This window comes from Prunus persica, chromosome G2, assembly GCF_000346465.2.
Source record: "Prunus persica cultivar Lovell chromosome G2, Prunus_persica_NCBIv2, whole genome shotgun sequence".
Taxonomy (NCBI): domain Eukaryota; kingdom Viridiplantae; phylum Streptophyta; class Magnoliopsida; order Rosales; family Rosaceae; genus Prunus; species Prunus persica.
This window is the reverse complement of record NC_034010.1, coordinates 24,023,969-24,049,614: the sequence shown is the minus strand read 5'-3', so window position 1 is coordinate 24,049,614 and position 25,646 is coordinate 24,023,969. Positions and strand designations below refer to the sequence as shown.

The 25,646-nt window shown below is 35.3% G+C and overlaps 3 protein-coding genes across 4 annotated transcripts; all 3 read left to right on the top strand.

The window, feature by feature from the left end:
* On the top strand, window positions 5,149–8,420 carry LOC18785399 (SHUGOSHIN 2). 2 transcript variants are annotated; one of them, XM_020556409.1, is made up of 12 exons: window positions 5,149–5,333; window positions 5,859–6,034; window positions 6,128–6,165; window positions 6,287–6,374; window positions 6,477–6,500; window positions 6,609–6,677; window positions 6,759–6,800; window positions 6,895–6,991; window positions 7,073–7,130; window positions 7,222–7,425; window positions 7,516–7,719; window positions 7,811–8,420. In XM_020556409.1, exons 1-12 carry the CDS (start codon window positions 5,291–5,293, stop codon window positions 8,097–8,099), a joined length of 1,332 nt encoding a protein of 443 aa, XP_020411998.1. In that variant the 5' UTR covers window positions 5,149–5,290; the 3' UTR covers window positions 8,100–8,420. The 2 variants fall into 2 exon arrangements, with proteins under 2 accessions (XP_020411998.1, XP_020411997.1); XM_020556408.1 differs by having other exon boundaries at window positions 5,150–5,333; window positions 6,266–6,374.
* LOC18786819 lies at window positions 10,716–12,282 on the top strand. The gene is made up of 2 exons (XM_007218779.2): window positions 10,716–11,134; window positions 11,256–12,282. The coding sequence occupies exons 1-2, from the start codon at window positions 11,090–11,092 to the stop codon at window positions 11,970–11,972; spliced, it is 762 nt and encodes a 253-aa protein (XP_007218841.1). The 5' UTR covers window positions 10,716–11,089; the 3' UTR covers window positions 11,973–12,282.
* On the top strand, window positions 14,822–25,646 carry LOC18785724 (pullulanase 1, chloroplastic). The gene is made up of 28 exons (XM_007220209.2): window positions 14,822–15,256; window positions 15,597–15,732; window positions 15,821–15,873; window positions 16,061–16,169; window positions 16,525–16,661; window positions 16,742–16,941; window positions 17,119–17,268; window positions 17,710–17,770; window positions 18,125–18,245; window positions 18,869–18,959; window positions 19,043–19,136; window positions 19,458–19,553; window positions 19,657–19,797; window positions 20,023–20,073; window positions 20,159–20,229; window positions 20,393–20,485; window positions 20,836–20,926; window positions 21,303–21,374; window positions 21,793–21,849; window positions 22,380–22,448; window positions 23,008–23,064; window positions 23,144–23,218; window positions 23,799–23,887; window positions 24,147–24,224; window positions 24,389–24,527; window positions 24,734–24,843; window positions 24,935–25,034; window positions 25,193–25,646. Exons 1-28 carry the CDS (start codon window positions 15,011–15,013, stop codon window positions 25,301–25,303), a joined length of 2,898 nt encoding a protein of 965 aa, XP_007220271.1. The 5' UTR covers window positions 14,822–15,010; the 3' UTR covers window positions 25,304–25,646.

Below are 25,646 nucleotides of genomic sequence, written 5' to 3'. Positions count from 1 at the left end.
TCAAGTGATTTTTTGCAGATATGATCTTTGATGGAATATCTAAAACTTACATAGTTCGGATTATTTAAAAACAATGTGTGGTGGACCCTATAACCCTCCGTTTGGATGATGAAAAATAACTCAGAATTTAACTAAAAGTCAGAAATTTAAGAGGAGAGATTAACAATTCCATTGCTTAGTAACTTAAGGATGAAATTTATTAAATAACACAAGGGAAAAATGGTGAAAATTAGGGCATAAAATTTCAAGTTTAATTTCCACTAAAATAGGCGTCATTTCACAATTTCCATAGTGCCATTTACAAAATTCTATAATTTACAAAATTCGACATACATAAATCAAAATACTGAAATCTTCAATTGCCATAAATTGAAATGATGGAAATCTAAATTCCATCATTTTAAAATTCTATGTCATTTTCAACCAAACGGAGGGTAAAAGTGTCTATCAATAGAAGCTCACTATATATATACTATATTTCCATTAATAAGACCGACCTTCTTTGCATCCTGGGTTGCATATGTGATTTTCGTTTGGGATTGCTTCTTTAGGAAACACTTCTGTTCGTAAGCGCTTTTAATAAAAGTGTTTTTGTTATAAAGTTGTAGAAAATTCCATAAAAAATTGACGTGCTTACTAAAAAAGCACTTGCGAGTGCTTCTTGAAGAAGCACATGTCATGTACCTCTCCAAAAAGAGCTTCTATGGCCCAGAAGCATTTCTAAACTTTTCTGTCAAACATCGTCAGAAGCGTTTTCGGTTATCAAAAAAAGCTTTTAGCCCTTCCAAAAGCACTCCCAAACAGCCCTAATTATCACTACCATACATTACTATTGTTTGATTTGTACTTGTTAATGCAATTTGCATTTAGGTTGGTAGAGTGATATCCGTTTATATTTTTTATTATATATAAAATATTTTCCTAGAAAGCGGCAATTAATATAATTTTGTCCTTGACAAAATAATTGTTCACACATAAATAAATTGGTGTGATATTATTATATGCTGTGACTTGTGAGGACCCCAAGAGGTAGTATTTTGCAAAATAAAAATAAAAATAATTTTTAATGCCAAATGAAAAATTTAAGAAGGTGAGCAAGTCGGCTAGCTACCCACATCACAATTATAGCTCTACCTGGACGAAACACTACAGCTCATCTTCTTTAGCCATTTTATGGTATGAATTTTTGTATGCGGATGACGTACTTATTTTAACAAAAGTTCATACATTTTTCTTCGGGTTATCCAATAATGTATTTAAAGGATTGGAATCGTCTATATTTTAGGTTATCTTTCAAGTATTATCTTTGTAATATCTCATAATTGTTTGATCATCTAAAACGAAGATGTCAATGCAAAGGACTCGTAACTCAACTAATTAAGAGTATTTACTCATGCACTTGAGGTCTTAGGTTTCAATTTTCCCCTCCCTCAGCATTGCTTGTATCGAAAAACGAAGATATCAGTAATTAAATGAATACTAGTTTCTGAAAAATGTACAATTTATATATTTATTTTAATTTTGATCATTGATTTAAAGCCCCATAAATAGGATGTACTCACAAACAATAAAATAAAAGAAAAAAAAACTTTATTTATAGTAAAGTATCTATCCATACAAAACCATCCTGATAAAATCTAGTTCATAAATTTTGCAACCAGAAACTGTGATTAATTAGCAGCAGCAACAACATCAAAGTTACTATTAAAAAAAGTAAACAAAATAAACAATTAAAAATATAATTTTATGACGAAAAAATTATATATTGATAGGAGTCAAGTTAAGTGAACGTTGCATTAATTAAAGGATGGAGACAAGAATATATTTTCAACATTTTGTTTTTCCACATTAAAAACAAACCAAGAAACTTTGTTTTCGTATAATCCTCTCCAGAAAAAATGAACAAAAGATGATGGAGACAAGACAATTTGATCTTTTTCAAATAAATCGGCTGTGACTGTGATATGAAGAAAGAAATGTATATTGATTGGCTTTAATTTTCAAATTTTGTAACAAAAAAATGTGTTTTAACAGACAATCTAACATGTTGTGTTACGTAACTATTAATATCGGGAAAATATACAAAATACAGCAGTAAGAAAGTAGTGAAACTGAAAATAATTAGGTGTATTTCAGTTTCAAGGTTTAAGTACGTGTTTTCCGTGATCAGTTATGAGATACTTTTCTCTATAATAAACTTGGCATAAAGATCAATCTAATAGATCAAAGAAGGTTACTTTTACATAGGCCCTCACCTCCAACCAAGAATTCACAATCCTGTTATGTAAAAATGTAAATTAATTCTATCACTCTTTTAAAAATATATTTCTCATATACGAATGTTCGAACGTTAATAATATCTTACAGACGTCATGTATTCCTCTATATTTACAATGACATTTTTACAGTAATAATATTCGGACGTCTGCATATCAAAACGACTATATATATAATATAATCTAAGTTGTTTGCATGGTTTTATTCAAAATGGTCATAAAAAATGTGAAAAACTTCAACTCAATGACAGTATAGTAATTTGAACTTCAACTCAATGACAGTATAGTAATTTGAAACACAAGGGTCATGTGGATGTGACATTAATAAAGTCACGTACGAATTAAGGTTACATCATCACTACTCTAGTGTAGTGGGCAGCATATGTTGACTCATTGACATTCATATTATTGGTTCATATGACAATGCAAGCTTTTGAAATTATTATAAACTCACAGTCGTTGGAATGTAGTAATTGTCTCAATTAGTTGATGGTGAAATGCGTGTGATCAATATAGGACTAACAGTAAGTTAATTATGTCAACAATGACAAGTAAATGCAGCCTTATTGCATGGTGGATATAGAGCTTATTTGAGAGATATTTTTGTAGGGTTTATCACGTATTGTATTTCAATGATCCAAATCGTTTAGTTGTTATATATTCTCTCAAAGATTATTTCTATAAAAAAATCACTTGAATCCGAAATTATTTGATCACTCAATTAGATGATTGTTATTATATCCTTTTGTTGAAGCACCGTGTTCGTTTATTTTGTTGATTCCAACTAGATGCCTTAATGATTTTTAATTTGCCTGAATTTTTGCTATGATGATCTATAAGTGAAGACTTGAAAATTAGACAATTCGGATAATTAAAATATATTATGTTGTAAGCCCTATATTGATGTCCCTCAACTGAAGCTCTATATATATTCAAGAAGAAACATAATGTTTAAGGTTTGTTTGAAAAATGCTTTAAGGTTTCTTCTTGAAGAAGCATATGGAAGGTGTTTGTTTTATAACCCATAAACACTTTTAAGTCCTTCTACTAAACACTGCCAAAGATGTTCTTGATTACAAAACCCTTTAAAGCACCATAAAAAATATGCCCCAAAGCATGGGAACACGTTACAAGCCTAATGTTATTTAAGTTATATAAATAAATAAAAAGCTCCAACTTAAGTCAAAGTCTAGAAATGGAGTAGAATTTTCGTGCAATGGGATGTCATTATAAAGGTATTTCAAGTCAATTATACACTCTCATGTGGGAAAGTTAAAATGTATGACAATGCGTGATTGATTTGGAATACCGCTACAGTAGTGTTCGGTTTCGAGTAAGTTTCTCTTTTGAAAATGATATTACATTAAATAACAAATAAATAAACGGGAAGGACTATAAGGGGAGGAATGCACATTTCTTTTTGTAAGTGCAAAGTTAAAACTTTGTATACATATATCTTGATACGTACTCCAACTTGATCTATACAATGTCTATTTTATTGTATGAATACCAATTGGGTTTCATTAGAGAAAGAGACCTGCAAATTGCGTTTGGGATAAAAAGAATGTGCAAGTTGTGCTTAATCGTCTACTTGTATTATTTGTCTTGATAGGAAGAAAAGTACGATTCATTGTGTCAACATGAAAAAAGTCGAATAAAATTAGACGCGTTTTCGTGCTTTGTAAATTTTTGCATGACTCATAAAGCTTTTTCTTTCACATGAAATAAAGAGATAAGAAAATGCTTTTCGAGTCAAAATTATAATAAAACAAAAACAAAAAATTCCCATCAAAGAAAAGGAGGAACAAGAAAGCTTTCATCCGATTGGTTATTAATTAGATAATTGTAAGTTGAAAAAAAGAAGGAAAAAAAGAAGAGGAATAGAAGCATTTTATGATGAATTCTTGTTCTTTTGAAGTGGAAAGATTCTAAACCAACGAGGAAAGAAATAAATGTAGGCTTGTGATATGTTGCATCATGCGTAGGGCCCACAAGAATCAAACTTACACATCTGAATTTTATCCCGACTTTGGCCATAAGATTTAAACACACAAGAGTCAAATTTTGAGTTATGGCTTACATGGCCCACGGTAAGACTATACGACCAAAACCATGTGTCACATATGCCTTGCCCATTTTCCTCTCATCTCATCCATTGTACCTGCGTAACACACCTCATTGTCATTGGGAAATAATTATATGAGATAATGTTTCTTAATTAAAGTGATTAGACTCACCACGTCAGTATTATAACCCGCTGCGGACGATGTCAAGGAAACTTTCTTCGCAAGAAAAGATTCGCATAATAAGATTCACATGCATCGATTATTAACAGTTGACGAGAAATAATGGACAAGTGTTCTAAGCAAACCTCTTCCCTACATTAGACAAACAATGATATTTGTATAATACTAACTTTACACATACAATGATATTTCTAAGCAAACCTCTTTCCTATATGATAACCCGTTGCGAACGATCTCATGGAAGCTTTTTTCGCGAATAAAGACCTGCTTATTGTCATTAAGTACTGTTAATACTAACTTTAATGATATACAAATCACAGAATGAGGTTCACATGCATCAACTATTAACATTTCGCTAGAAATAGTGGACAACTGTTATAAGCAAACCTCTTCCCTATACATACAATGATACTAGTCACATTTTTTATTTATTTGGGTTGACGAATTGGGTATTTTCTTTTTTGGGCTAGGTCTTAACAAATGGAATTGAGTTGGGCCCAATGGGATTGTTTTGGGCTATTGGCCCAATTTGATTTGAGTTCCGGTCCTCCGAGGCTGATATTAGCTTCGGAAAGCCGTAGGTGTCCCGAGCCTATCACAACATATTTACGAATTTAATCTTCCTACAGTCTCTCTCTTTCCCTCCTTATTCAATTTCCAATACAGTCCAACGACGGCGTTTCTTTTCCAACACTTCTCACGGTCGCAGGAAATGAGATTTTAGAGAGAGAAAGAAAGAGAGATTAGGGCTTCAGCTCGGGTTTCACGATGGAAGGTCTCGTCGTTCGTGGCACAGAAAGCGGTGCCGGAGGTAAATTTCTCCAATTATGATTTTCTTTGAGCTGTTTGTATTTGTTTTAGTCCTTTTTAGGTTATTTGAAGAACGATCTTCAGCTAGTGTTTGTGTATCAACATGAATAAGCATTGGATTTTGCGGTATAGCTTCATTTCTTGATTAACAATTAATGTTTGAGGGTTACGGTTTGTGAAACTGCAACCGCGAATTCTTGTGCTGGTTGGGATTCATAGGGCTAGGATTTGTTGAAGTTCTGAGAATCGTTTGGAGCTATCGAGGTTTTCTAGGGTTCATTTGTGTAGAATCTAGTGGAAATTTGTTGGAGTTTGAGATAAGCTCTGTTTGATTACTGAGAAAATATAGGAAAAGAAGACTTTTTTAACTGCAGCTAGCTAGTGTAGCTACTTGATTTAGTCTGGGGAGCTTTCCATTATTTGGGAATTCTCGTCTACTTCTTCTTTGATTTCATGGTATCCAATTATGGATTGGGCTTTTTGCAAGGTTAGGCTTTGCTGAAAATGACACAGGTATTTGGTGTAGATAACAAGATAAAAGGAGGGAAAATAGCAAAGGGATCTTCAATTGGAAGCACCTCGAGGAAGAGGCTTGCTGATATAAGCAACTTGCAGCATCAGCAGCCTAAACCAGCAATCCAACAGGTGAAGCAGCAATTTGACTCACTTACAAATAAAGAGTATATTGACAATCTACAGAAGGTACATTCTTAGTTGCATCTCTCATAATCCCTATATCTAAATAAGTTGATGATGTAGTTGGTTTAGCTTACTTTGGTTTTGCTAAATCCACAGGAAAATAGGACACTGATCAAACTTCTTGCTGACAGAAAGTATCCTTGGCTATCTATTTTACTTATTGTGTATTTCTCTGATTGATATTCCTAGTCTGGTTTGGCATGCTTCGTCGGTTTCCTTAACTCTATTTGGAAGCAAAATCATTGAATTGAGCAGAATAGAGTTACAGAGCTTGAGAATCAATCTGCAAAAAGTACAGCAACAGAATTTGCAACTTGCCCAAGCAAATGGCCAGATGTTAGGGGTACTTTTTGCGCATTTTAGTTGTTGATTGTTCAAATCTACCAAGATGCCTGCTAATTTCATAAACTGATTTTAGAATTCGTTTTCTACTTCGATTTTGCAGGAACTCAATTCAGGTAAAGATAGGGTAAGTCAAGTGTCTACTGATGAAGTCTGAATAGTGTATGCCTTCACTTTCTATTTTAAATTCAAGTAAATTAGCATGAATTAACAATTATCTATTTTTACTTTTCAGTTAAAGGCACTCCAGCACGAACTTGCATGCAGAAATGGTTTGCTCAAAGTGGGAAAACTGGAGGCTGAGGTCAGTTTATCTACTTAAAGACTTTAGTCAGTTTTGTAAGGTTATAAACTTTGTTATTGAATTGTAAACCCGTGTTCCTAGGAGAGAGAGAAAAGAGGAACATGCCAAAATACAGAAAATGAGGTACTTTGCGGATGCCTGTGTGGTTTCTTAATTAAACTTTGAAAGTTTTCATTGACCTATTTATTGTTTACATATTTCCTTTCACTACCCTTAGGGATATTCAGCTAAATACGCTGAGGCAGGGGAGTCCTTGCAAGCAGACAAGGAGAATGGGCCTTGTACCAAAAGGGAACGACAACCAAACCATCTGCGTAAATACTAACTTGGCGTCTCATTGTTTTCTGGGATCTTGATACTGTGCTAACATTTTTCACATATTTATTTGCATGCAGCTTTGGGCACTCCTACTGTTGAAGTAGTCCAAGTTAAAGAGAAGGCTGACAACAAAAGGTTTGTTTGTTTATGTTTGATTACTTTATGCAAGTACAAGTTTTCAGTGGGATTTCACTTTATTTACACATGCTTTATGGTTTCATAATAGACGTCTGAGAAGGCAGTCTGCGAGGTTTAAAACTGAAGAACGGGAAGCAACTGAAGATATGTTTGAGACCAATGGTGAAAAAGTTCCCGTGTCTCCTCTATGTGATAATGTGGTTCATGAAAGTGGCCCAATATGTTCATTAGTGGAAAAAAAAGATCCTACTATTGAAGCAATCCAAGCTAAAGAGAAGCCTGGCAACAAAAGGTTTGTTGGTGTATGTCTGATTGCTTTGAGCAAGTATTACTTTCAGTAGGTTTTCACTTTATTTACAAGTTCTTTATGGTTTCCTAATAGACGTTTGACAAGGCAATCTGCGAGGTTTAAAACTGAAGAACGGGAGGCAACTGAAGAATTGTTTGAAAGCAACGGCGACAAATTTCCTGTCTATCTTCTACGTGATAACGTGGTTCATGAAAGTGGTCCAACATGTTCATTACTAGAAAAAGAAACTCCTACTATTGAAGCAGTCCAGGCTAAGGAGAAGCCTGACAACAAAAGGTTTGTTGGTGTATGTTTGATTGTTTTAAGCAAGTATATATTTTCAGTAGGTTTTCACTATATTTACAAATTCTTTATGGTTTCCTAATAGACGTTTGACAAGGCAGTCTGCAAGGTTTAAAACTGAAGAACAGGAAGCAACTGAAGACTTGGTTGAGACCAACGGCGACAAATTTCCTGTCTCTCTATGTGATAATGTGGTTCATGAAAATGGCCCAACATGTTCTTCAGTGGAAAAAGAGGATGAAGGATACAGTGCCCCAAGATCTGAAGGTCAGGAATGTCGAAGATCATCTACAAGGCCGCTGCGACGAGCAGCCAAGAAGATCACGTCATACAAGGAAATTTCAATTAAAGTGAAGATGCGGAGAGATTTCTGAGTCGGTTATTCTCAACTTGGCACTACATTCTTTTGGTAACATAAAAAGCAAACACGTAATTGTCATCTCCTGTCTTTGTGCTTTTTGATATAAAATTACTCTCTTTTTAGGATAAATGCTTCTAAACTTGTAAAGTTTCATGCTGATCTAGGTTCTCTTAATATCATCAGCAGATGTTGGTTTAGAATGCTCAATCCTATTGCTGTATTACTCTATCATTGCAATACTCTGTTCTTACCAAATTACCTAAGTAGTTGTATGTTAAAAATGTTCACATGCGAGAGCTTATTGAAGAAATCGCCTCGATTCGTCGATGTTTTAGTTTAAAAAGAAGCTCCAACTTAAGTCTAACTCTAGAAATGATATGTTTATTGAATCACAAGTAAATAAATGTGAATGAGCATTTCTTTTGTAAGTGCTTCTAAACTTGTAAAGTTTCATGCTGATCTAGTTTCTCTTGATATCATCAGCAGATGTTGGTTTAGAATGCTCAACCTGATACATTTCAAATTGTAGCTGTAATACTCCATCATTTTAATGGTTGCTTTGTGAAGGGGAGGATGTTATTATTTCTTTGATCTCATGATTTTAGTAAATTTTCCTTGCAGTACTTTGTTCTTACCATTCATCCAATCACTGGTGATTATGATTTTTTTTTTCTTTGTTTATATAATATTCTGATGATGTGGACTAATCTTGAATAAGTTGATGTTATGATCTAATTATGAGAATGTGAAGCGCTGGGCCCCACAGCACCGATCGCTCTAATCACATGCAAAAGATCTTTTTGAAGCAAAGCAAGTGACAAAAGAGGTCGATTCTTTTCTTTATCTTACATCATGATCAATCACCCTTTACAACTCCAATCCGCGTTCTTGCACGAACGAAACTAGAAAAAGCAAACTCTAAACAAATCACCCAACTTGAAGCAAAACCGAAAAAAGCTACTCGTTTTGACAACAAACTTTGAAACATATTGGAATTGTGAGTACCCTTTGACTAGTTGGACCTCGCTAGTTTTCTCATGTCCACATGTTGAAGTTAAGATTTTTGGTTTTCGTATCGTGTTAATGTGTGTATCGTTCGATGTAAAATTAATTAACAATAGACCGAGAGAATCAAAACGTTTATATGTTCTCATAAGATTATTATATCATAACTTATAAGAAAAGAAAAAGAAAGGCAAACAACATAAATTGTATATCACGATTAGAGCTAGGATTAAGATTTGCTCAAGTGACAAAAGCAGGTGGAAAAATGAATTAAGATAACATCAAATCTATACGAGTGAAGTCGTGCTCTCTAAAAATGGAGAAATGGAAGAAAATATTCATTTTTTCCTATTCTATGATGTGTCACATTTTAATTGCACCACACGAGAGCCCACATGAGTTTTTATTTATATTTCGTGTTGAATATAATTGCATGTGTGCATGTGAATGTGTTTTGAGGCATGGAGAATTGGAGATGGTGGACTAATCATGGCATTTAGACGTTGGAGGACCCACACGCAAAGCATTGTTTGGACAAATCTTAAAATCTGAATGGATGATCAACACATTTTCCTATTAATTTTAATCCTTTCATCAGTGGATAAATTTAATTTTTTACCCTAAAGACCCTACCATTATCTCCTCTGCCAATTTTGTGAAGTTTTCATTTGGTTAAAGACCAAAAAAAAAAAAAGGGCAAAACATTTTCTCAAGGGTAATGAGAAAAAAACCTTTATGTTACTCTGATCATGTATAAAATTTAAAATTAATTTCGAGTATGTGCAATTACTCACAAATTACATATGCAAATCGGGTTATAATTTTGGGACGATTGCTACTAACAATCCCTTAAGTTATTTTGAAGCAGCATGCAATGAAAGTTTGAATCTAAAGCGTTGGAAATTTGTAGAATATGCTCGAGTCCAATTAGGATCCCTGATGCAATTAGGATACTTTTTATCTTATACATTACTCTAAAATGATATGTTGAGAACAATTTTATAAGCTTTTTTAAGGGAGGAATAAAATATAGGGTTTCTAGTATTCTCCGAAAAATACAATCATCAAAAGTCATAAAATAATATGTACTCCATATATAAAACAAAAACAACCTAACCCAGAAAACATTCTAAGTTTTTAGAGCCGCAATTTCTTTATTGGTTACTATTACCAATTAGTGGAATCAAAGTTTGAGCAATGGGGGGGCGGCCAAATGAAACATAGCAACCATTTATACATGGCCCCGTCCCATTTTTATTCTCAATAGTCAAAAAGAACACTTGAGCTTATAATCTAAAGGGAAAAAAGTGTTATAAATCAAATGGCTTTAATCATTCATCAAATATGACTTTTTTTCTTTTTGATGTTTAATTCGAGAAGGTGGTGTTCTATACCAAACATAAATTTAGGTTCATGGAATAATAAAGTTAATATTGTATTTACTGTTTCTCTTTTAAAAAGTAGCGATGTCGTATTCCTGCGAAAGATATGATTAGTAAATAGTAATGTAATCAACAACTAAGCTACGCGTTACATTCCTCTATTTGAAATCCGTCACATCCATCACATGTAAACATGCAATTTTTTCATTAAAACGCCACCTCTTTAAGAGAAGTGTAGTTTAAAATAGAACCAATAAACGTGTTATGTGTTACATCGCTCGTCGGTAAAAATATGCATGTGCACGTACCATGCGCGGCTGAGATAAGGTAAAAGGTGTAGCTGATGAAGACTTATGTCTCACTGCAGATTTCAGATTTCTTCCTTCAATATTTTTAGTCCTCGTGTACATTTATAGGGTACAAAGAATGCACTTGGCGCGCAATTGACCTTTCTATAAATGCTTTTGGCCTTTTGTGTTTTGTTCAACCTTCATATCTCATATGAATGAAGAGAAAGATAAGGAGAGAAAAACCAAGGAAAGGGAGCAGAAACCAAGCACTTGTAAGCCACCACCAACATTTGCCTTAGCCTCTGCCATTTGCATCCTTGCAACTAATGGAAGTTCAGTGCAGTCCTTGGGAACTTTGCTATCAGGAAGAGGTATTTGATTCTTGTCAAGTTTCTGAAATTCTGTTTTCTCAAGTTGAAAAAGACCCAATTGGCCCTTTCTGCTAGTTTCTTGTATGAACATGTCTAATTTATGTTCTTGATTTGGCTGCAGGGGATACAAGAGTTGAAGCATTCTCTTCTGTACACAACCTTGGAGCTTGAGACAACAATTTTGTCAGCAAAGGAGAAGATTGCAAAGAGAGAAGAAGAACTTGTTCAGCTCAAAGATCTCCTAAGAAGAACCGTCCAGGAGAGAGATGAGGCTCAAGCAAAATGCCAAAGGCTAGTTTTGGACAAGCTCATGCTCCAACAAGAGCTGCAAAAACAGCAAAAACAACAAGATCAAGAACTAGTTGCTGCACAAAATGAGGAAATTGAATCAAAAGGCAGGGATTCAAACAACAAACATTTTGCCTCTTCTGACTCTGATGAAACCATCACTGCATCACCAAATGCAGACCGAATTACGATCCCACCACCATTGTCGCCACAACCACAAGCAGCCTCAAAATTGGGAGCTGAGAAGCCATTAGTATTGCCAGAGAAGGGGAAGCTACTGCAAGCAGTAATCGAAGCCGGACCACTCCTTCAAAACCTTCTCCTGGCTGGACCTCTGCCTCAGTGGCAGCACCCTCCTCCCCAGCTCAAATCCATTGAGATTCCACCGGTTGCAATCTTTCCTCCAACGCGGCAGCGTCTTCTGCCCCAAGACTCTTGCATTAGCAGTAACATTAGCTGTTTCAGCAACAAGAGAAGCCTGGTGCACTGTGATGAGCCTGGTTCTGATTCTTCACCCATCACCAAGTACCAAAAGCTTGTTCTGCATTGACCAAAACTGCTTTTTTACTTTTTGGTTACATGATTTTTCTAAGGCTGCCCATCTTTTTCACACTGTCACACATGCAAAGGTAGCAGCATGAAATGGATGGCCACAATGCCTCAGTTTGAAAATTGTTTCAAACACCAGCCAGTCTTAGAAATGAAAAATCCTAACTTGTTTGATTTAGCATATATATGTTGGATGGAGACTTGAATCTATATCTCTTTCAGCATTTAGCTGCTCTAAAATCTGTAGTTGATGTGAAATTAATGGGAGATCAAATTAGAATCTCCAAATTATGGTAACCAAATTTCAGAAAGATGGTATTGTTCAATTAAAAGCCATAATTGTGCTCATGCTATTTCATCTCACTTTTGCTTTTTCTTGGTACATCAAATCAAAGTAGCATAATGATGGAAGATATGAGCATGACAAATGATCACAAATCTCCCAGAGATTTTGCTTTTTGTGAAGCATGGACACCAAACATACAACTTGATTGTGAGTGTCTGCCATAATCCCATCAAAGGCATCTAATTAGCTTTATGATGCAAAAGGTTCAGTTGGTAATTAAACTGGTTGTAATAGCAAATTAAGACCAAGTTTAACTGGAATTATTCAAGAACATAGGGTTTAGGGTTGGTTTAGACTTAAGGCAACAAGTCAATAAAAATTAAAGGGAAGTAAAAGTTTGTGGATGTTGCTTTCTTTAGTTTGAACCTTGAACCATATGATAATCATGAAGGCACATGCTGAGTGAGGAATTTGACAATTAGGCCCCACAACTTTTGGACACATTTACAACATTGTTGTGTCACGGCTAAGAACATCTCCAAAAGAGAGGTAAAATAGTAGGTAAACCTCATTTGTCTTGCCACATTAGTATTTTCATGCTCCAAAGGAAGAGGCAAATAGGTTACTCTACTCTTCCCAACAACCCAATATTGCCTACTTCAAAGTGAACAAATTGGCCTAATTTGTACACTTACATTGCTTAGTCCCATAGGGTGACCAACTTTATTCATGACGCAAATGCTTAGACCATTTCCAACCATGAGGGCCAAACCCAAATTTTAGGATTATAGCCCCCAAAACCTTCTCCAACCATGTATAGGGAGGGGTGGTAATTTGGCCCAACTTTCCAGTCCAGGCGGAATTTCTGTGGGCCCGAGACGAATCCAACTTGAGCAGCACGTGAAGGAATGGCAGGACAAAGCTAACTTGTTAGACGCGTGGAAGGCTCACATCAAAGGTACCTTGGAATCGAACAACTCCCTTTGAAAACCAATGATGCATCTTCTTGTTTTTTTTTAAAAAAAACTTTTTTTATCTAATCTTTTGGAGCCTTTAAAAGCTGGCCACGTGTCAAGCAATGGGCACCAACTTTTTTTGATTTTTCAAACTTTCTCAAATAGATATAAACGACACATATTTTTTCCAACTTTATTTTAACGAGAAAAAGAAGATCCAATGGTCGAAATTCAAATCAAATTATTAAAATAATATTTTTAATTTATCTAAATGAGATCCCACTCTCAAATTCTACAAATGGCATTCTCATTTTAATTTTAAGTGAAGCAAAATGTTATGTTTATGGAATTTCAATTTTTTTAGATTAAAATGTTTAAAAAATTAAATCATGAATGTTGAAACAAAAATAATGTCAAGAAAAATTAATGACAAATTTTTTTTTAGGGATTAATCATTTTTAAACAATTTAATAAAGTTGCGGACTCAAATTATGAGTCTGTAAGGTTGGAGGAAAAACAATTTTGAGTCCTGAAAATACATGAATAGTTATATTTTAGGAGGTGAAAATTTGAGTTCAGCCCTAACATGGTAGGAGATGGCCTTAGGCAACATGCCACATAAGTTGTTATAATATAATTTTGCCTATTTCATTTATATACTCTCTTAAAAATGCTCTAAGTAGGGTCCGGCATGGGAGCTTAAGCCACGGCCATGTTGTGAAAGGTGAATTGCATTTTGGTAATTGACAAAATCGCTTTTTATTTTTATTTTCTTAAAATTCGGGCCTTATTATCCATTCCTCCCAAGTCCTCACTATTGTATGTCAGTTTTGTCTAAATCTGATCTTAAGTGGCATTATTGTCGTCACTCACCTCATTTGCATACTTTTCTCTACAATTCATTAGTTATTATATTCTCAAAATAATCTAACTTTAGTAACAGGTTATATTCTTGTCCATCTATTTTTGTTTTCTTTCAATCCATCCACTGTGTTTCCAGGAGTGGAGGGAGGCCTTGGCCAGGCCCTGATCCCCCAAATTTAGGGAATATATAATATATACAAGGTGTTGGATTCGAGTTTTAGCATTCGTGTAATGTGTGTGATTTTAATATGCTATCATCCCTCTCAATAGATAAAGTCCTCAAAAAAAAAAAAAAAGAGTCATGCATTCCAATTAAGTTGTTTACTATCCATCATGAATCGGAATGAAAAACATTTTTATTAAGAAAATGACCTTAAACAAAATATGATTTATTTCCAAAGACTACAATTTTTCATATGGAAAAAATTATTTGTGAGGGGTATTTTTTGGCATGAAAAATTTGATTCCCTTTCATCCCTTTCCCATCCCACAATTCTTTTCAATATCAGGCATCAAGAATCAGATTTGTTGTGACCCCACGTTCATTCTAGCGATGGGAATGAATCCCATTCTACCCACCTTGGCAAATGAGGTTGGGCTGCCACGCAGTTCTATGTTTTCTTTTGAGTTGTAAGTTGTCGTTTTGGTTAGTCCAAAAAAAAATTGTCATCTTGGTGAAATATTAATTCAAGGATAACATTATATAACAGTCAGGAAGAAGGTGATTAGCAATTTGTCTTTTTCTTTTTTGGAAAGAACAATTTGTCATTTTGGTTGTCAATTTAGGATAAAACTGACTAAGAATTAAAAAAAAATTAAAACAGAGAAGAAGAAAATCAAAGAACAAATTTTTAGTGTGTAGAGCAACAGAAATGATCTGAAAGCCAGCAAAATTCAGAGGTTCACACAGACTCTTTCTCTGAAGGAAAACCAATGCCTTTATATACCTCTCCATTTCTTCTTTACCCATCACCAACTGCTCCAACTGTCAACTGCCATTTCCCTCGTCGACGCGGCGCCACGTGCCCTTCATCTTCTCTACGGCGCCGTTTCACCTCCAAAGTGAAACCCTTTCTCCCACTTCCACTCCATTCCGCCAAGGTTTTCAGAAAACCCAATTTGCAGTGCTCGGCCTCCTCCTTATACATGTCTGCAGAGGAGTCCACTTCGACCTCTCAGGTTTCTGCTCTCGCTCCCAAAACCTGTTGAGATTTTCCAGAGTGTTTTCCATGCATTTCGGAAGCTAATGTTGCATTGAAATTTGGTACCAAAAAACAAGAAATTTGAAGTGTACATCATTATTGGAACCCAAGTAGTTAAAAAATGGCCAATTTGAAGAAACAGAAGATGAATACATTTGAATTTGTTGTGGGTTTTAATTAAAGGATTAAACTTTTTTACTGTTGTGTTGGAGTCACTGACATTATAGATAAAGAATGAATGATTAAAATGGTAAATTGAATTTTGATATGGCCATACCATGGAGGTTTCGTGCTAAGTTATGATCGGTGGGTTGCAGGGTAGCTTGTTGTATTCAAGGGCATTCTGGGTTAGTGAATCAATTATTGCTTGGAATGTGTATGTTGGAAATGGTTCCTGCTATTTATTGGCTAGTAAAACTGCTGCTTTATCTCTTACAAGTGATGGAATTCTAGGTAAGGACTTTACCAACTCTTACTCAGTGGTGAATCATAATTATTTCAAATATAAGAATCAAGTATGATGAGACTTCTTTGCTAACAGGTGAGGATGTAAAAGTTAAGCTTGAAGAAGATAAACACGGGCTTCCAGAAAATGTGAGATGTTATGTTTTCTGTTGAAGCAGTGTTCTTTTTATTTTTATTTTGGACCTATCAATGGTTGTTGTTGGTCGTTCGTGGTTTGCTTGCTTGTACCATCTTATTGCTGTTTTTGCCTAATGTAACTTCTTGATAAGTCGAACACTTCTTAGAACTGACCATGTATCAAAATGATTGTTGTTAGGTGAAAGAAAAATTTCCTCATATCAAAGATTACAGAGCTTTTAATGTGCCCCCTGATTTGGACGCCAAACCTCTTCTCAAATGCCAATTGGCTGTTGCTACTTTCAATTGTAAGAATGTTGTTGCATTTGGTCTTTGCCAGTCAGTTATGATAAACGCACAATTAGATTAGCAATTGTCTTCCTAAGTCTTATAAAATGGTGAAGAAAAAATGAACACTGATTATTACCGTCTGTTTTCAAATTTTGATCTGTAGCCTTGCACATGAGGGGAGTGTTGAGGCCTACATGCGATGGAGAGTGCTGAAATGCATAAAATTCACCATTTCTAACACTTTTATAACGGAACATAGAGTCACTACCTTGTGTGTGATTTGTGTGCATCTTGATCAACATAAAAGTTCAATTGCAGTTGCTTAATTTCCAGCCAGTGAATATATGGTTTATCTGTTTTCATGTTATACAGCTGATGGAAGGTGCAGTGATGCTACTGGTCTGCAATTACCTGGTATCCTAGATGACTTGTTCTCATATAATGGTCCCCTTGGTGCACTTTATTCAAAACAATCAGTATCACTTTACCTTTGGGCGCCTACGGCTCAGGTATCTTATATTTTATAAGGTTTTTATTAATGCTCTCTTGGTCCTACTTACTTAAGCAATCATTTGTTTTTTCAAAGCAGGAAGTATGTGTTTGCATTTATAAGGAGCCATCAGGTGGGAGTCCCCTAGAAGTAGTGCAACTTGAGGAATTTAATGGCGTTTGGAGTACTAAAGGACCAAAAAGTTGGGAAGGCTGCTATTACGTGTATGAAGTGTCTGTATATCATCCAAGCACCTTGAGAATTGAAAAATGCTATGCAAACGATCCATATGCCAGAGGGTATGCTGGTTGTCTCATTTAGCCAACAGTTATCCGATAATACCTAAGGTGTTTTCATATTCTAAAGTTATGCAGCACTGCTATCCGCTAGTATGTAATTAGTCATGGACATTGATTTATATGCCTGCACATTGATATTTCCCATGATTTAATATTTTTTAATTTTTGTTGGAGCAGGCTCTCATCAGATGGTAGGCGGACATTGTTGGTCAATCTTGATTCTGATAACATAAAACCTGAAGGATGGGATAAATTGGTAGATGAGAAACCTGATATACTTTCTTTTTCTGACATAAGTATTTATGAGTTGCACATAAGAGATTTCAGGTAATTACTAGTTTTCATATGATTTATAGTATTTATGAACTCAGCTTCAATTCTTACTTTTAGAAATTATGTATGAAAATCATAAAACAACTTAAAGATTACACATTATAGGATTTCAAGTTGTGTTTAGCTACACAGAAGAGTTGTTGGTGAAAGAGACGTCTGGTGTCAAGTTTTATGCTTTATCACTTCAAAACCTCTCTCTCTCCCCTTCTCTCCTAAGATGCAACATAAATCTTGGGATCTATATAATGCCACTTTGCGACAAAAAGAAATATGATGCCACTTTCAGCCAATTTTCTAGAAAGAGATCTCTATTGATATATGTTATGTTTAACTTTTAATGAGTAATATGTGTTCGTTTCTCCACATATGATTATTGTTTTGGTATTGTATGAACTCTGTAGGTATTCATTTTAATATACTGAGTTGCCATTACAGTGCCAGTGACCAGGCTGTGCATCCTGAATTTCGTGGTGGATATCTTGCCTTCACTTTGCAGGTAATTCTGTTATTCTGCCCTGATGATTGATGCAGTTCCTAGAAGATATGAAATTTTCTGTATTAAGAGGGGTGTTACCCAAGTATACCTGAAGTATACTAATTAAAAACTTAAGAATTAAAATGTAAAGAAACTTTTTCATGAGTGATTGTCTAGTGGGTAGGGTCTGCACACTGGAACTGGTCATGCTTAGTTTCCTTTGTTTGTGTATCTTGAACAAGCTTGTTTCATCTGATTGGTCTTTTGTAAGCATTCTAGTTATTCAGTTTCATGTGGATTATACAGGATGGATGAAAGGAAAAGTAAATTCTATGAGAGTTTACCAATTAACAATACATATTTAAATGCTTGAAGGACTCAGCGGGTGCAATTCATTTGAAGAAATTATCAAATGCTGGTATAACTCATGTTCATCTACTGCCAGCATTCCAATTTGCAGGTGTTGATGATGAGAAGGAGAACTGGAAAAGTGTAGGTAAGGGAATTCATTGTTCTCTCTCAATCCCTACACTTAAAAAATAGATAAAACAATGTTCTTTTTTGGTTGCAGATATGCTTTCCAGCCTGGAAAAGTTCATTATTACTGCAAAGTTGAATTATTTTCAGTACTCCTGCTTCTTTCTTCTTCTTCTTCTTCTTCTCTCTCTCTCTCTCTCTCTCTCTCTCTCTCTCTCTCTCTCATTCTTTGAATTTGATGTAGTTGGTGATTTCTTATAGAACATACATGTGGCTGAGTAATGTTTATATACAGTATGTATGTATGTATGTATGTATGTGTCTGTGGATCCCAAAAAGAATAACAAGTCTATGCCGGATCTGGCTCCATTTGAAGTCATAGAGAAAATGCGCTGAGATGTATAATTAAGAATTATAGATAAGCATGTGGGACATGAGTGGGGCCTGCTCCCATTCAGGGGTTCTCACATCATGGGAAAACAAGTTTAAATGGAAAGGGTCCTTTCGCATTGATGTTGATACCAAGCAGATTATGATGTATGAGTTATCCGTGTACAGATTGGTGTTGCAGAAATAAAATGTGGTTGGGCTTAAAGTAGTTAAATTGTCTTGTAACCATTCCTCTGTATGACATATGGCCAGATCCTGAGGTGCTTGAAAAGTTTCCTTCAGATTCAGATAAGCAACAAGCTCTAATTACAGCTATCCAAAATGACGATGGGTATAATTGGGGGTATGCTCCTGCCAGTTTGTTTTTCATTGTCAATTTAAGCTACTTTTTGGCTTGATCTTTATTTTTCATTCTGTCATTTGAAGGTACAACCCTGTTCTCTGGGGGGTCCCTAAAGGAAGCTATGCAAGTAATGCAAATGGTACATACCGTGCAATTGAGTTTAGGAAGATGGTTCAGGTCGGGATATTGTGTTGTCACTTCACTAACTGTGCCAAGAATCTTGTGTTTAATGCTTCTTTTGAGTGACGTAGATAATTAAGTTATGTAGTGCACGGTCAATTTAAGTTTTGCTTCTGTCTTCCTAACTGGCTCTATATTCTCTCATTTTCGAATTTCATTGACTTGCTGTCTTTCAGGAGATACAAAATAATTTCTCTTTCCCTCCCTCCTCTTCTCCTCCTTCTTTCCTGTTTTTTGCTTATAGTGGTCCCTTGTATGCCTCCTGTTTAATTGGGTGAAAAATAATGGGAAAAAGGTTATATTGGTTGCTGGTTGCAGGCGCTTAACCGTTTTGGCCTTCGCGTTGTCTTGGACGTTGTTTACAATCACTTGCATGGTAGTGGGCCCGTTGATGATAATTCTGTTCTTGATAAGGTCGTGATTTGTCATTAGATCCCATATAGACTGCTGTCCTATCTTATATGTCTTCCTGATTGGTTTGTCCATTCTTCCGTTGTAATTTAAAGTTTATTTACAGATTGTTCCAGGATACTACTTGAGAAGAAATACAGATGGCTTTATTGAGCATAGTACATGTGTGAACAACACTGCTAGTGAGCATTTTATGGTTGAGCGCTTAATTGTTGATGATCTATTGCACTGGGCAGTTGATTATAAGGTGAGAGTTTGATCGTCAAATGGTGTCTTAAATACCTCAAAGCAGCTTCTCTTAGTCACATTTGAAATGAAAACTCTTTTATTCCTGGTCAGCATGAATTATTATTATTTTTATATGTATAATGTGTACTGATTTATTGTTCGATTGTAAAACGTTTGAACTTTTATCCTTTTTAAGTTTTAACGGGAGATTCTGAAATGATTAATCATCTGACTATTTTGGCAGGTTGATGGGTTCCGGTTTGATCTTATGGGTCATATAATGAGAAGAACAATGGTATGTTACTCTAATAAGCCAGTCACGTGGTGCAATGAGTGGATGTGCAATAGCCATGGGCCTAAAGATACTAATTTGTGCACAGGTGAAAGCAAAAGATGCACTCTGCAGCCTAACAAAGGAAAGGGATGGAGTTGATGGTTCAAGTATCTATATGTAAGTTTCGAGCGACTCAATATTTTCATTTAAGACACTTTCTATTATTGTGGCTTTGGAAATTGGTATTTGAATTTTTTTATGGACCTGTTGTTTTGTTTATGGTTCTTGAATATATAGCATGATTTTGGCTCAATGTTCCCTTTTTACCCCTTTTATCAAGATATGGTGAAGGATGGGATTTTGGTGAAGTTGCCAACAATGGGCGCGGAATAAATGCCTCGCAGTTCAACATTCATGGAACTGGAATTGGGAGGTACAATTTTTCCTTTTCCTTTTAATGGAGTAACATTTGTTTTCCTTACTGTGTTGGAACTAGGAAATGGGATTGTATGGGGGTAATATCAGTACCTGTTTTTGATTTATTTCTCTCCTTATCAAATATTCAGAAGAGACACAGAAATAGATAGGTACCTTGGTTTAACTTCAACCTTGTACTGGAATGGCTTGTCTTAGTCAAATGTGAATTCAGTGGGAATTATATATACTAGCGTTTCCCTTCTTTTTCTCGCTGCCTAGTGCCTATAGCTATGTGTTGGTTTATCTAGAGAGAATTGCCTTATTATATCAAGTATTCTTATTACCTGTGTATTGGGAATGTATTAGTTTTAATGATCGAATACGGGATGCGATACTTGGTGGATCTCCATTTGGCCATCCTCTTCAGCAAGGATTTGTGACTGGACTACTCTTGCAGGTATATAATCATGTATCGGGTAGTAAGAGTACTTCAAATTTAATGTCGGCTTCTTGCTAACGTGTGCTAAGTTTCATGCATATACTATATATGCATGTATGAATAGAGTGGGTGCTCCCTTATGAAATAGTTTGACATGGTGTGTCGCACTATCACTCAAGACGGGGATAAGGTGAGGTGCAGTTTGCATGATCAACATATATGGAAAAAGAGCGTCGCTCTATTCATACTTCTTTTGTTGTAACTTGTATAATTGAAGTAGTAATATGGATATTACTACACTTTTGAATCTTATTATGAGGAAAAGTGCTTTCTTGTGTAGAATATATCATTGTTTCAGTACTAATAGGTAGTATATTTATTCTTGCTTCTGTAGCCTAATGGTCACGATCATGGTCCAGAAGCTGTTGCAGAACACATGCTTGCTGAATCAAAGGATCACATTCAGGTATCTCATCTTGGTGCATTCTCATATTTCTAGCATTTTCTTTTTTACCAGACATTGGACTCCATTATTTTCTTAGTCCACTGTACAAATCAATCACGAAAATCTGTTAAATGGCAACAATGCTGTATTGTTGGAATCTGCTGCATTAGCAGACTAGAACTGATAGGTTTCTTCCACTGGGGGATAAGAACTTTCAGTCAGAAATGAAGTTCTCTGTGGATGGGTACTTTGAAGTTTCTTTTTCATGTCATTTTCTCATCTCTTTGAAGTTTTTTTTGTCAACCTTTATGTAACTATTTAAATGACATATGGATCCACATCTTATTTTCTTCCTTTGGGTGATATTGCAGAAGTCGTCATAAGCCGTAATTCCTTTTTTCCTTGTGTGATTATATCTAATTCAAGTATGGTAATTCAGGTTGGCATGGCTGCAAATCTGAGGGACTTTGTTCTAACCAATTGTGAAGGGAAAGAGGTATACATTAATTCCAGAGGATAAGTCTGTTGCAGTATATTGTCTAATATCTAAACTTGCACTTTGCCTCCAAAAACCCGGGTCTGGCCCTGCTTTTGGGAACAATGGATAACTGGACAAAATTTAATTAGCTTCTAATCTTGTGATCTAAGGTTGGAAGATTTCTCTGCTACAAGAGAGCTAATTCATTTTGATTTCATCCACGATTTGATGAACAACTTGTTCTTTTGTTTTGACCTCTTGTCTAATCTTCAATGTCTCTTCCCATAAATCATAGATTGCAGCAACAATATGGCTGTATGCCGCAATCCATTTTTTCACTTATTTAATTTTAGCCTGGAATAACTCATACAATCCATTAATCTGACATCAGCAATGAATTCCTACCATTCACACAGAAGCTCCTTGTTCTAGTGTTATTTTTACCTGAATGATTTATTTCTTGCACAGTTGCACCATACCATTCGTTTCTGTTGATGCCTTAGCTGAAAATGAACTAGCTTGGCATTTATATATGTTGATTTCTGCAGGTAAAAGGATCAGAAGTATTGACATATGGTGGGACACCTGTAGCATATACATTATGCCCTACTGAAACTGTAAGGATCCACATCTGAATTCATGACTTTAGTTCTTGCAATTTTGTGTCTATGATCACCTGTTTGAATATACTTGATGTTGTTTGAGCCATATTTTTATACCCTCAACCGATTTAGTGAATGTGTGATTTGAGATCAATAGGTGAGTGCCAGCGGTCAAGTGGGATTAGCAAGTCCTAATGTCATTTCGATACTAGCCGGTGAGAAATGGCAACCCTGAGGATCCAATGAGATAGTTCAGGAACCCTGGAGACTAGGGATGTTAGATGAATTTTTAGTGAATCCAGAGTCCAATCCAATATTTTGATAGTTTGAGATAAGGAAAGTGAAAAAATACCTCGTGGCATTGAGAGTTTCATCAAAGGGTACTCTCTAAAGATGATGGAAAGAATCAACATTAGGATCATCAATGTTCTCTCTTTGTATGCCCCTCCAAATAGATATCAACAATAGGATCATCAATGTTAATGTATTTGCTCATATTGATGTTTTAAAGGTACACTGATGTTTATTAACATGAAAAAAAATCATACCATTGACTACTTGGATTGTTTTCCAGATCAATTATGTTTCGGCTCATGACAATGAAACTCTGTTTGACATAGTGAGTCTGAAGGTATGATCAATGTACTTCTACAGCATTTATTTTACTTCAGATTTTTAGTTTCTGGTCTGACTCAATGCATTACTTGTAGACTCCAATGGAAATTTCTGTAGAGGAGAGATGCCGGATAAATCACTTGGCGACAAGTATAATAGCACTAGCACAGGTTTTAAATGCTATTAAAAGTTAATTAATTACAAATTCATGTACTTTTTCATTTTTCTCTATATGATGTTTGTTTTACACAATTGCGTTGACTATAGGCTATGAAGTGTTTGTAGTGTACTATAAAGTGATACTTATGAAAAGACTGTTGAGTTTGTCTTTATATCCTTATTATTGGTTACAAGACATTTCTTAAATTCAGGTCATTTTGGGCGAACAGCCTCTTATGGATAATGATGGATTGAATACCATCTCCTATACGCGGTATAAATATTGGATGAAAAATACTGAGTCTTTGTTTTCTGTGTGAGTAACGGAGAGATCCAAATTTTAAATTTGTTTCAAGTAGAATGAACTTGCATTGACACTTAGTATAGTACCCCCAAAATGAAATATATTCCGACTTCATTAGTTGACCATTTTCAGCAAGCTTGACTAACCTCAGTTGGGACTGTAGTTTTCTGATGTCAATATTAGCAGGCTGTTAGCACTATTTATATGTTTGATAATGAGTTTTTCTATAATTAATTTTCTGGTATATTGTATGATCATTCATTGTTTAAATGATTTCCTAATTTTAGGGAATACCATTTTTCCACTCTGGTGATGAGATACTGCGGTCGAAATCACTTGATCGTGACTCGTACAATTCTGGTGATTGGTTCAATAGGTCAACCTCTAGTTCTCAAGTTCCTATCTAAATTATGATTTTTACATAAAATTAAAATATTTTGGGCAATCATATTTTTAACTTCTAAAATGAGTATATGATCTCCATCATAATACTACTTCCAAGTTTCAAGTTGGATGCTTTCTGTGTTTAAGTAGAATCCCACTCCTTTGTCATATTTTCTAATCGAGTAATGAATGCCAGCTGTAACATGTCTCCGTCCTTCTCATATATTACGTTTGGTTGCTATGATTCTCAGGCTGGACTTCACTTATAGTTCTAACAATTGGGGTGTTGGCCTTCCTCCAAAAGAGAAAAATGAAAAGAGTTGGCCGCTGTAAGCACTTATGTATTTCCACATCATTTGATCCTGTATATCTCTTAGTGAGGTTGACATTTGATGCAAAAACCCTTGCTAATGGTGTATCTGGCATCAGACCCTTAAGAGTGACTGGTATACTTTGTCCATTAATAATTTCTGGTTCTGTTTCTTTGTTTCAGATTCAAGCCAAGATTAGCAGATCCATCCTTTAAGCCTCAGAAGAGTCACATCATCGCTGCAGTGGAAAATTTCTCAAATTTGTTACGTATTAGGTACTCTTCACCACTATTCCGTTTGAGGACAGCAAATGCTATTCAGGTGAGAGGCCTTGTACACACACTTATGTTCTAATACAAAAGTAATAAGTTTTTATCCCGGAATTGAAATTGAAGGAAAAGTATATACATACTTGTTGTATAACAGCAGAAGATTATGAGCTGAAAATGCTCTGAGAATGCAAACACTAAGGGACAACAAACCAAATTCACTCCCCAAGTTTTAATACATAATATTCAATTTTCCAGGAACGGGTACGTTTCCACAATACTGGTCCTTCACTTGTCCCTGGAGTCATAGTAATGAGCATTGAAGATGGTCATGAAGGAGTGCCAGGGTTATCTCAGCTGGATCCAATGTCAGTATCAATATCTCAAACCTTAATTTTTTTTTTTTATGATGCCAATGATAGGTAGAATAATTCATTTATAAACATTTGTGCTGCACAGCTACTCATACATTGTGGTTATCGTCAATGCATGTCCAACTGAGGTGTCATTTGCAAGTCCTTCTCTTCAGGCTAGGACTCTCCAATTGCATCCTGAGCAGGTAAATCATTCACGTGGTGGGGTTAAGGCTGTTATTTTCATATTGTTTCTTTCTTCCAGCTCATATCTACTTGCTGAGTTCATATCACTTGAAGTTGCTTCAAGTGTAGACTTCCTTGATTTGTTTTCTTATAGCTCTTTAACATAAACTTTGTCTAGGTAATGTCAACTGATGAAATTGTCAAGAGATCTACGTACAACGCTTCTGCAGGATGTTTTACTGTGCCTCCAAGGACTACGTCTGTGTTCGTTGAGCCTAGGGGAGTTTGAGTAGCTCTGCTGTAGACATGGTCCGCTAAGGATGCCATAAGTTTTGAGTATCATGGTTGACCAGAGTATGGTTCATATCTACTTCTTGGTGTACACTTAGCCTCAACATCAGTGGTTTTGGTTCTGCTGTGGAGGAGTGGATGAGGTAAAACCCAATGATTTTCTTTTTAGGCACTCATAAGTATTCAGTGGAAAACTGAAAAAATATAGAAACAAAAGTTGTATAAAAATTGGGTAACTCTATTTGCATCTACCAATGCACAAAATGCGCTCTCTAAATATTGAGATAATGTATGACGAGTTTTGTTTAATAAATCAAGAAGGCAATAGCTCAGTTTGCACC